This window comes from Nilaparvata lugens, chromosome 14 (assembly GCF_014356525.2).
Source record: "Nilaparvata lugens isolate BPH chromosome 14, ASM1435652v1, whole genome shotgun sequence".
NCBI lineage: Eukaryota > Metazoa > Arthropoda > Insecta > Hemiptera > Delphacidae > Nilaparvata > Nilaparvata lugens.
The window spans coordinates 2,274,856-2,288,129 of record NC_052517.1 but is presented as its reverse complement, the minus strand read 5'-3'; the positions used below and the strand labels follow the sequence as shown (position 1 = coordinate 2,288,129).

General features: G+C 34.2%; 1 protein-coding gene across 1 annotated transcript; it reads left to right on the top strand.

The window, feature by feature from the left end:
- Nucleotides 1-4,386: 4,386 nt before the first annotated feature.
- LOC120354145 (probable serine hydrolase) lies at nt 4,387-11,511 on the top strand (the record flags this gene model as incomplete). Its single annotated transcript, XM_039440479.1, is given in 2 exon segments — nt 4,387-4,592; nt 11,351-11,511. Coding segments are annotated over 2 exon segments (216 nt in total), but the record flags the coding sequence as incomplete, so codon positions are not given.
- Between the last annotated feature and the right edge of the window lie 1,763 nt (nt 11,512-13,274).

Below are 13,274 nucleotides of genomic sequence, written 5' to 3'. Positions count from 1 at the left end.
ATGCTTTACTCAAACAAAACCGTTAAAAATTTTCCATCATCCCAGAAATTTAAATGATTCGTTTTAGCCTAATATTTTCTCTTTCAAAATTTCTTCGCAGTCATCTTTATCAATCGCATCAAAAAACTTCTATCAATTCTTCCATTATAATAATTATGTAATTTTGTTTTTGGCAAATAAATATTATTATTATTATTATTATTATTATTATTATTATTATTATTATTATTATTATTAGCCGTCAAGCTCCCAGATGGAAGACGCTGAGCAAATTTGGTTCATTTTTGTTTTCTTGTTCTTTTTATCAATCCACCAGTTTTTCATTTTCAGTGAGAACTCCGCTTTCCTTGCTTCACTCCATTTTGTTCCCACTCTTGGCACAGTCATCTCTGGTTAACTTCCATTTTTCAACCTTTTCTCTGAAACTGTTCTGTTGTATATTTCATCATTGTTAATGTTAGCAAGTATTAAGTGCCTTCTTGACGTTTCATTCCTGCACTTCATTATCCTCCCTCTAAGGGTTGCTACATATGTTACTATTCTTTTGTAAGTCTGTGATCTGGAAGCTCATATGTGACCATAAAATTTAAGGCGCCTTTTCCTGATGTCTGCTTCTATGTTAGAGTATTCTTCAACTTTGGCTGTTTTCTGTAGTCTATAACCATCTTCGGTCTTTCTTGGTCCAAGTATTTTTCTAATATCTTCCTTTTTCTTTTTTCAAATTTTCAGTATCTGTTTTTCTGCTAAGTCACTCCCAACAACACACTAATAATAGACAGTGTATAGGGTGTCTATGTTGCAAATGTCACAGGTAACTGAAGCCGATAGTCCTAGTAGTTGTTTTTGTGAAGCTATGTGACGCTGGTAGTCTCTCATACTGTGCCCTTCTTACACTCTTACACTCCCAACAACACACTAATAATAGACAGTGTATAGGGTGTCTATGTTGCAAATGTGAGTGTTAACTGAAGCCGATAGTCCTAGTAGTTGTTTTTGGTGAAGCTATGTGACGCTGGTAGTCTCTCATACTGTGCCCTTCTTACACTCTTACACTCCCAACAACACACTAATAATAGACAGTGTATAGGGTGTCTATGTTGCAAATGTGAGTGTTAACTGAAGCCGATAGTCCTAGTAGTTGTTTTTGGTGAAGCTAGTGACGCTGGTAGTCTCTCATACTGTGCCCTTCTTACACTCTTACACTCCCAACAACACACTAATAATAGACAGTGTATAGGGTGTCTATGTTGCAAATGTGAGTGTTAACTGAAGCCGATAGTCCTAGTAGTTGTTTTTGTGAAGCTATGTGACGCTGGTAGTCTCTCATACTGTGCCCTTCTTACACTCTTACACTCCCACAACACACTAATAATAGACAGTGTATAGGGTGTCTATGTTGCAAATGTGAGTGTTAACTGAAGCCGATAGTCCTAGTAGTTGTTTTTGGTGAAGCTATGAGACGCTGGTAGTCTCTCATACTTTGCCCTTCTTACACACTTAGGGCCGTTTGCACAGTATAGACTGCTAAACTTGATTAAGTTAATCGAGTTTAAGTTAATCTAAAAGTTTAAACTTGAATCGGTTTTCTCAGAGCATTTACTAATCCAGTTTAAGTTAAACTAGTTTAGCGTTAAGTTTGTAATAGAATATCATTGTTCATAATATCAGGAAGGCTAATTTTACAGGAAATTTGTTATTTGTTTACAAACCATCAGTGAATTGAGGTTATGTAGCTACTATTTCCTTGTTCAAATTCAAAATCCACAGAGCTGTAAGCTGTACGGTAATAAAAGTGAAAAGCGATCAAAAAATTGACAAAATGCTATTTTACTATTAGATACAAACTTATATTTAGTAGGCACCAAAAAATATATTTTAGAATGCAAGAAAAAGTTATTTTGTTACGCTTAAATCTACTAAGGTCTTCCTCGTTTAATAAAAATCTTTCGAAAGAAAAATATTTCTTATGTGTTTCAAGAACATGTTTTCAAATCAAAGACCACTGTTAAAAATTGTCTTATTTTCTAGCAAGTGGTATATTTAATCAAATAGGCTACTAAATTGGCAATTGCTTTACTCAAACAAAACCGTTAAAAATTTTTCCATCATCCCAGAAATTTAAATGATTCGTTTTAGCCTAATATTTTTCTCTTTCAAAATTTCTTCGCAGTCATCTTTATCAATCGCATCAAAAATTCTATCAATTCTTCCATTATAATAATTATGTAATTTTGTTTTTGGCAAATAAATTATTATTATTATTATTATTATTATTATTATTATTATTATTATTATTATTATTATTATTAGCCGTCAAGCTCCCAGATGGAAGACGCTGAGCAAAATTTGTTCATTTTTTGTTTTTCTTGTTCTTTTTATCAATCCACCAGTTTTTCATTTTCAGTGAGAACTCCGCTTTCCTTGCTTCACTCCATTTTGTTCCCACTCTTGGCACAGTCATCTCTGGTTTAACTTCCATTTTTCAACCTTTTCTCTGAAACTGTTCCTGTTGTATATTTCATCATTGTTAATGTTAGCAAGTATTAAGTCCTTCTTGACGTTTTTCATCCATGCACCTCCATTACTAAGGGTTGCTACATATGTTACTATTCTTTTTGTAAGTCTGTGATCTGGAAGCCTCATTATGTGACCATAAAATTTAAGGCGCCTTTTCCTGATGTCTGCTTCTATGTTAGAGTATTCTTCAACTTTGGCTGTTTTCTGTAGTCTATAACCATCTTCGGTCTTTCTTGGTCCAAGTATTTTTCTAATTATCTTCCTTTCTTCTTTTTCAAATTTTCAGTATCTGTTTTTCTGCTAAGTGTTAGGGTCTCGCTGGCATACAACATTGTTGGCTTGATTACTGCGTTATAATGTTTGATTTTGGTATTGATAGACATACATCTCTTATTATAAATATATTGCACTAGCCCTAGGCTTTACGAGCTTTCCGTATCCTTTCATTTTGTGCATGTTTTTCTGATATAATTTCTGATATAAATTATTATTATTATTATTATTATTATTATTATTATTATTATATTCACATTCAAATAATGATTCACTATAACCTAAATAATAATTACTATCGTCTACAGAAGCATTAGAAACAACCGTTGAAAAATAATTTACTATCAGCTGTTCCCCATCAAATCTTTACAGATGTCAAGTTAATCCAAATTATTTGGTTTAAACCTACTGCTTTGGAGGTTTAAACTTTCCAAGAGTTTAAACTCAACACAGAGTTTAAACTGATACTGTGCAAACGGAATATTAGTTTAAACCAAAAAAAAAAAACAAATTTGGTTTAAGCTTTAGCTTAAACTTACACTGTGCAAATGGCCCTTACACTCCCAACAACACACTAATAATAGACAGTAGTCGACAGTAATCGGAGAAGAAGTTGGGAATCATTTGGAAATTTTTACCTTCTATAGAGGATATCTGATACCGGTATATCTGATGTAATATTTACTGTTCATTCTCGTATAAAATCATCAATTATTATATTCTAGACATGTGCATTCAGAGCTTTTTATCTCAGCTAGGATATTTTGTTAGTGATCTCATATTGAAAACCTGTTTCTATTTATCTTGAAAGCACTATATTTCATTGAGCTCTGGGACTATTAATAAATTTATAGTATAAAGCCATTGAAATACCATGATTGTATTACATGTGTTTCGGATGGACACGTTAAGTCGTCGGTCCTGACTCCCTGAAAAAGCAGTCGTTGGGTCATGTCAGAAGCCCTGAGAAAATTTATCGGTTGCGACCTGAAAACTCTGACACCAGACCTGAGCAAGCTATAGGTCACTTGATATTGTTATTGTAGTGTATTATGTATTATTCATATCAAATCAAATCAAAATTTTTATTCATGATACAAACAATTGAGGGTCCTGCCAAACCGAAGATTTTTCGGCGGGTGCCCAGTTACAAAAAAAATACCAGTTACTAAGATAAATAAACTTAGACAAAATAAATATTACACTTATTTATTTTCATTATTTTTTTGTATAGTAGCGCTCATCAAAATTCCATCTAGCTGTTTACCCTGTTGTTAATATTTGCAGTAGCAGGAGTCTTCGGGGTGATCTACAGCATTTAATTGGGATTTTCGTTTAATAATAATTAATCATATTATTATTATTATAAATTTCATGGAAATGGCTTTAATGAAAATTCATATGAAAGTTTTTCACATTATTACAAACAATAATGTCCATTGATGATAAATAACCGACAAATTATTGTTGAGTAATGAAGCGAAATTTGTTGAAGAAATGGAGATACTGAAAGGGAAATTTTGTCGCAGAATAGAGCTACAGAAAGGGAAATTTGTGCTTCAGACTATGATCATACTAGCCTGAAGCAAACAGCTGACAAAAATGTGGTCTGCTGTGTATGGGTTGAACTTGTGAAAGGTCAACATCACGACGTCAGTTATTTATTCACAACATTCCACCAAGATAATGATTAAAAACCAAAATTTCTAGTTGATATTATCCCAAATCACATTGGAAACCAATAATTATGGAAAGATCTTATGAAGACATTGATATTCCCGTACCTTGGGGTCATATAAGCGGTGAGTTAAGGTTAATTTATTTAAAAATCTTTAAATTTCTAACGAATTTCATGGTTAATCACCAGAAAATGATGATAAAATTTAATTTTGGATTGAAAACTGGTGGGATGATGATAAACAGTATTAATCTTTTCAGTCATTCACTAGAAATTTCACTTTCTATAGCGAAACATAACCTAACTTTGTCAAATCAAAATAACCATGACCTCCTTGATCGCCTGATCGGTTTGCTTTTTCGTCGTCGTCTCATTGAAGACCGCCAAAATCAAAAATTTCTTGGTTATAGCATAGGTAAGTAAATAGTATTATTTACTTAATTATTTTTTTATCTAATTGTTTATCATCTAATCTTTTTATCATATTATTTATTTAATCTATGGTTATAGATTATTTATTTATTTAATCATATACAATACAATGCAGGTAAAAACACAGGCATTCGCCCAAACTGCTTTAAACCTTTAATTTGGAATACACAGTCAAGATGGTTAGTTAAAAATGATAACTTAATTCACACAGTTGATTTAGTATTTAAACTAGACGTGATGAAATCTTAAAAAATTGAAAATAGGCCTATAAACATCCTTGGTGAATTAAGAATCTATATGCAAAATGTCAAGTTAATGAGTTGAGTAGTTGAGACGTGATGATGCGTCATTCGTGAATTTCCTATCCCCTACAAGTATAAGCCAGGTCTTTCCTTTATTATAGTATAGATTACATATTACACTCCTACTGATGCTTCCATATTATTTGAAAAAGAAAAAATATATATAGATTTTCCCTTATTGTTGAATTATTTTCAAACGTCTTCAACTAACGTAGTGCATCTCGCCATTAGGATAGTTATAGGCATACTATCTCAATATAAATGAATATTATATCCATACTATAATAAAGGGAAGAACTGGCTTATACACGTAGGGGATTGATTGAGTACTTTATTTATGTAGATTACAATATATACTGGCTTATACACTTATATGAATAGCTTACAATACAGCAACATTATAGATGAATTTACATAATATAGACTAAGAAAATAATTATGAACTGTATATGATATGAAAAAGCAATTTGTAATATAATAACTATAGATAATAATCATATTGTTATGCATGTACATAAATTGGCGGAGCTTTGGACATATCAATGTCCATTCTTCGGAAAGAATATTAAAAATATCCTCCCCACTAACTCTCTACCAAAATTAGGGGATAGGAAATTCACGAATGACGCATCATCACGTCTCAACTACTCAACTCATTAACTTGAATTCTGCATATAGATTCTTGGTTTACCGAGGATGGTTACAGGCCTATTTTAAAATTCTTCAAGATTTCATTACACCAAGTTTTCAGTTTGTCAAGTTTTCAAATAAAGTTTGAAGCTACTCACTCACAAATCCTGCTGATTCATTATTGATATTTGTCACAAACAATATTTATTATCACGTGAAACACATAGAAATATCGCGCTCATTTTAAAAGAATATTTTAACCTATTTAGGCTCAATCAGAATCTGTATTTACCAAACTCATATATAGGCTAACTGTCACAGTTTTTTTAAGGTCACTAGATTTTCGTCAGCCTCCTTAGAAATATTTATTTATTTATTTATCACATTGTGTACAAATACTTGAGATGAGGAAAGGCACAACAGGCTCATGCCCAAAACTGTCCCATTTCCAATTTATACTATATACTGTCCAAATCAAAATGTTGGTTATGCCACTTTCACTTTTCAAAATGAATTTACACTCTTCAATACTCAGATAAACGAGCAATTTTTATATTATAAACATAAAAACAATTTGAAGGTCATAAAATATCATTCAAACACCCCAGATGTATTCAGATCATTGATAACACAGCAAAAAAAAACTGCACACAAAAGTAACTAAACGCATCTCAAAAGACGGCAAATCAAACTAAACTCATCTCAAAGTTGACAAGGAAGTCAAGAAGAGCTGTACAGGAAGAAGAGAGAAAACAAACAACAACAAACTACAGAGAAGTTCACTTCGAACTGTGAAGATAGGAGAAAAAGAAGGAGACAGAAGAAGAAGTAGAAGAAGAAGAAGACGACGACGAAGGAGACGAAGAAGTCAGGAGAAGAAGAAGAAGAAGAAGAGAGAGAAAGAAGAAGAGAAGAAGAGAAGAATAAGAAGAAGAAGAAGAGAATAAGAAGAAAAGAAGACGAAGAAGAGAAGAAGAAGAAGACGAAAAGGTGAAGAAGAAAGAAAGAGAAGAAAGACGAGAGACGAAGAGACAAGAAAATAAGAAGAAGAAGAGAGAATAATAGAATAAGAAGAATGAATAACGAGAGACACAGAATAAGAGAAGACGAAGAGGAGATAGAAGAAGAAAGAGATAAGAATAATAAGAAGAAGAGAAGATAAGAAGAAGAAAAGACGATAGAAATAAGAATAAGAAAGGTAAAAAAGGAAGATACAGAAGAAAGAAGAAGAATAAATAAGAAAATACAAGAAAGAAGAAGAATAATAAGAATAATAAGAAGTACGACTAGTTTCAAAGTATATTATCTATTTACTGTACATCGGAGTACCTACTAGGCTGATCACGTAGAATGGTAATTTGACAAATAAGGTAATACATTTAAAGTTTGTTCTTCTTCTACATTATACTATTTATTTGTATTGAGATAGTAATATTTACGTTAAATCGTCATTGATCCTTGCTAACAATAATGCAGCCTATTCAAGCGAATAAATTTAAGTACATCTCACTCTAGAGAGGTCCACGTTATAATGGCAGTATTTGATTAACATTGGTGTTGCTATCCTTGTCTATCATTCCACACAGCTGATAGCTCTATCCTGTCTTGTATCAAATTATGGTGTTGTGTATCAAGTTGAGATGATACTGCATCATATTGTGTTGATAATACTTCATATTGCTATAGTGAGGTCCACGTTATAATGGCAGTGTTTGATTAACATTGGTGTTGCTATCCTTGTCTATCATTCCACAATAGCAAATATCTTGTTCTGTATCAAATTATGTTGTTGTGTATCAAGTTGAGATGATACTGTGTCATATTGTCGAACACTAATTGCTATAGTGAGGTCCACGTTATAATGGCAGTATTTGATTAACATTGGTGTTGCTATCCTTGTCTGTCATTCCACAAAGCAGATAGCTCTATCCTGTTCTGTATCAAATTATGTTGTTGTGTATCAAGTTGAGATGATACTGTGTCATATTGTCGAACACTAATTGCTATAGTGAGGTCCACGTTATAATGGCAGTATTTGATTAACATTGGTGTTGCTATCCTTGTCTGTCATTCCACAAAGCAGATAGCTCTATCTTGTTCTGTATCAAATTATGGTGTTGTGTATCAAGTTGAGATGATGCCGTATCATATTGTGTTGATAGTCTATCACGTTGTGGTTGTTCTTGTTCTAAAGTGGGGCCTCGTTATAATACGATTTAAGACAACATTTAGAAATAGAAATAGTTTTGAGCAATAGCCTGTTTTTTCTTTTCTGACTATTGTATTGTTTGCTTTATCCAATAAATAAATAAATAATGATGGTGAAGAAAGATAGGGGATCTATCTTGCCGATCATCTTTGCCGATTCTCCGCCTTGCCACTGTCTTCTATAGAGGATAGCTGATATATCAGCTGTTCATCCTTGTTCAAAATGATAAATTATATATTATTCGCCATGGAAATATATTCTTCAATGATAAACAAATAAATTCTCATGGTTGAGTTTGAATATTTAGTTGATTAATTATATTCATACATTGTTAAAAACCGATGTGACAACGTTGAGGAGATGGTAGGATAGCGCTATTGCTATACTGCTTTGTGGAATGATAGACAAGGATAGCAACACCAATGTTAATCAAATACTGCCATTATAACGAGGACCTCACTATAATGAGATAACGCTTAGAACTAGGTTAGTGGGTGTATGATAGTATATCCGTTTTACATACAATTGAACTGGAATGCAAATTTGCTGGTTGATAAAAATTGACAGCAAATTCGGAAGTATTACTATGTTGGTTTCTTCTATTGTGAAGGTCTGGAGATAATGCCTCAATGTAATTAGTCCCCGGAATTTCTCAAATACTCTGTTATCTATTTATTTATTGAATAATTATTATTGAATTAAAATCCCAATTAAAAATGATGTGAATCACCCCGAAGACTTCTGCTTCTGGTAAACAGCTAGATGTAAACTTGATAAAATCTTATTATTGAATCACAGGAGTGATCCGTGGTCTAGTGGATAGAGTGCTTGCGTAGCAGCACAGAGATCCCGGGTTCAAACCCTCTCAATACAAAAAGTTTTTTAACCAGATCACTCCCGTGTTATCGGATAGGCACGTTAAACTGTCGGTCCCGGCTGAAGTATGACAGTCGGCTTAAATTATATATTCAGGCGGTGGGACCTTCCCGCAAGGGACTCCCCACCAACTAAAGCCATACGAATTTACTTTTTTCTATTGAATCACAGCCTAGAGAAAATATAGCATAAGAAGATATCCCATGGTTTGTAGAATAATTCATTCAAAGTTTGCAACTTTTGTATCAAATTGTGGTGTTGTGTATCAAGTTGAGATGATACTGTATCATATTGTTGTGATCCCATATAGAAAAGATAGAATAAGAAGATATCCCATGGTTTGTAGAATTCATTGAAAGTTTGCAAGTTTTGTATCAAATTGTGGTGTTATGTATCAAGTTGAGATGATACTGTAGCATATTGTTGTGATCCCATATAGAAAATAATTATAGCATAAGAAGATATCCCATGGTTTGTAGAATTCATTCAAAGTTTGCAATTTTTGTATCAAATTGTGGTGTTGTGTATCAAGTTGAGATGATACTGTAGCATATTGTTGTGATCCCATATAGAAAAGATAGAATAAGAAGATATCCCATGGTTTGTAGCATTCATTTAAAGTTTGCAAGTTTTGTATCAAATTGTGGTGTTGAGTATCAAGTTGAGATGATAGTGTATCATATTGTGTTGATACTGTATCATGTTTGTTGATGCGATTTCATTTCGAATTCAATCTTAACTAAATTTTAGAAAACAAAATGACTTCCAGCCTGCTGTAAATGTTGCTGGCCATATTCTGTGCTGTGATTGGTTGAGCTTAGACACGCCTACTTCTCACACCTGGTAATGCAGTTAGTTCCGTAGTACACCGCTAGACTGTGCTACCTCTCTATATCCAATGATATAGGTCGTTTATATCCCAAATTCCAATCTGATTAGCTATCTGTTGAATGAAACCGATTACTGTCGACTACTGTCTATTATTAGTGTGTTGTTGGGAGTGTAAGAGTGTAAGAAGGGCACAGTATGAGAGACTACCAGCGTCACATAGCTTCACCAAAAACAACTACCAGGACTATCGGCTTCAGTTAACACTCACATTTGCAACATAGACACCCTATACACTGTCTATTATTAGTGTGTTGTTGGGAGTGTGAGAGTGTAAGAAGGGCACAGTATGAGAGACTACCAGCGTCACATAGCTTCACCAAAAACAACTACTAGGACTATCGGCTTCAGTTAACACTCACATTTGCAACATAGACACCCTATACACTGTCTATTATTAGTGTGTTGTTGGGAGTGTAAGAAGGGCACAGTATGGAGATACCAGCGTCACATAGCTTCACCAAAAACAATACTAGGACTATCGGCTTCAGTTAACACTCACATTTGCAACATAGACACCCTATACACTGTCTATTATTAGTGTGTTGTGGGAGTGTAAGAGTGTAAGAAGGGCACAGTATGAGAGACTACCAGCGTCACATAGCTTCACCAAAAACAACTACTAGGACTTCGGCTTCAGTTAACACTCACATTTGCAACATAGACACCCTATACACTGTCTATTATTAGGTGTTGTGGGAGTGTAAGAAGGGCACAGTATGAGAGGCTACCAGCGTCACATAGCTTCACCAAAAACAATACTAGGACTATCGGCTTCAGTTAACACTCACATTTGCAACATAGACACCCTATACACTGTCTATTATTAGTGTGTGTTGGGAGTGTAAGAAGGGCACAGTATGAGAGACTACCAGCGTCACATAGCTTCACCAAAAACAACTACTAGGACTATCGGCTTCAGTTAACACTCACATTTGCAACATAGAACCCTAACACTGTCTATATTAGTGTGGTGTTGGGAGTGTAAGAGTGTAAGAAGGGCACAGTATGAGAGACTACCAGCGTTCACATAGCTTCACCAAAAACAACTACTAGGACTATCGGCTTCAGTTAACACTCACATTTGCAACATAGACACCCTATACACTGTCTATTATTAGTGTGTTGTGGGAGTGTAAGAAGGGCACAGTATGAGAGACTACCAGCGTCACATAGCTTCACCAAAAACCAACTACTAGGACTATCGGCTTCAGTTAACACTCACATTTGCAACTATAGAACCTATACACTGTCTATTATTAGTGTGAACACAATATATTATATATTAAATAATATAGTGTCAACATAATATGATACAGTATCAACACAATATGATACAGTATCATCTCAGTTAACAATTTTAGATAGTTTCAAACCACAGACTGTCTACTAACTTTGAGATAGTTCTACCTTTCTTATTCTCTACAGAAGAATTTCATCTGTTTCATCTTTTTTTCTTCTGTCATCTGTTTTTTATCAGTTTTCTTTAGATCTGTTTTTCTTTAGTTTTCAGTTTTAAAACCAAAATTTCCCTTCTTTCCCTAGGTAAATGGTGGGGTCCCAGAGACCAACAGCCGATTTTAGTGTTGCATGGTTGGCAAGACAATGCGGCCTCTTTTGATAAGTTGGCTCCCCTGCTTCCCCATCACATCAGCCTGCTTTGCATTGATATGATTGGACATGGCAGATCTTCTCACTTTCCCAAGGTACTACTATTTTATTTTATATGGATTTATATGCAGGCGTTCACATTGGCAACTATTTTGTTTTATGTTGAGTTATATGGTGGTATTCACACCTGCAACTACTTTATTTCACATTAAATCATATGCGGTCTTTCACATTGGCAACTATTTTATTCTATGTTGAATTATATGAAGGCGTTCAGATCTGCAACTATTTTATTTCATATTGAATGGCACGAAAGCGTTCACACTTGCAACTGTTTTCTTTCAAGTTGAGTTAAATGAAGGCGTTCACATTGGTAACTTTTTTATTGTACATTGAATTATATGGTGGTATTCACATCTGCAACTATCTTATTTTACATCAAATCATAAGCGGACTTTCACATTGACAACTATTTTATTCTATGTGAGATTATGTGGAGGCATTCACATCTGCAACTATTTTATTTCATGTTGAGTTATATGGAGGCGTTCATACCTGCTACTCTTCTATTACTTTCCTTGCCCTATAACCATAGTAAATGAAAGTATTGCTTTCCGAGAAAAAAATTAAGGTACCCAATTTCTAAATTTCTATACGTTCAAGGTCCCCTGAGTCCAAAAAACTGGTTTTTGGGTATTGTCTGTATATGTGTGTGTGTGTGTGTGTTGTGTGTGTGGTGTGTGTGTGTGTGTGTGGTTGTGTGTGTGTGTGTGGTGTATGAGTGTATGTGCGTCTGTGTACACGATATCTCATCTCCCAATTAACGGAATGACTTGAAATTTGGAACTAAGGTCCTTTCACTATGGATCCGACACGAACAATTTCGATCAAATGCAATTCAAGATCGCGGCTAAAATGACGAAAATGTTGTCAAAAACAGGGTTTGTCATGTTCTCGGAAACGGCTCCAACGATTTTGATCAAATTCATACCTAAAATAGTCATCGATAAGCTCTATCAACTGCCACAAGTCTAATATGTAAAAATTTCAGGAGCTCGCCCCATCAATGCAGATAGATTCCCAATTATCAGGCTTCAGATACAATTGAAACAAAAAAAATCAGTGGAGTAGATTGAGCATGAAAATCTCTACAATTAATGTTCAGAACATTTCACCTAAAATTGAAAATAGCTTTAAATCGGGAAAATGTGATTATTCAATTGCAAATTATTGTGATTCTATTAAATCATTCACTATGAAGAGATAGCAGACCTCATGTGTGTCTCCAGCGTTATTACCCTGTCACCAGCTGGCTCAAATCTTTGAATAGTAGACTTGAGATGCGCGGGAATACTAGCGTCAGGTGATCAATTTTCATAACGGCAAGGAAAGTTGTGTGAGTGCGCCACACCAGATTTTTTTAAGTTTAGATTTCGTTTAAGAATAATTATTTCAGCATTTGAATAATTGCAATATCTCAGTAATTTCCATCTGTAGACTGGCTGGCCGCTATGGCTTCGTATAAAATGAGTATTGCTATCCAGAGATTGTCAGTTTGGTGTAAGGGTAAGTATTCCTGACCGGCAATTAGGAGTTACTGGGTTCGATTCCCGGGCTGACAAATAATTGACCGAGCGAAGTGAGTCTAAGATTCAAGTCGACGGTTTGGCATTTCTCTTAATGTTTAAATGTTTATATGTTGCGCATTTACGGCGAAACGCGGTAATAGAATTTCATGAAATTTGACAGGTATGTTCCTTTTCTAATTGCGCGTCGACTTATATACAAGGGTTTTGGAAATTTTGCATTTCAAGGATAATATAAAAGGAAAAAGGAGCCTCCTTCATACCCAATATGG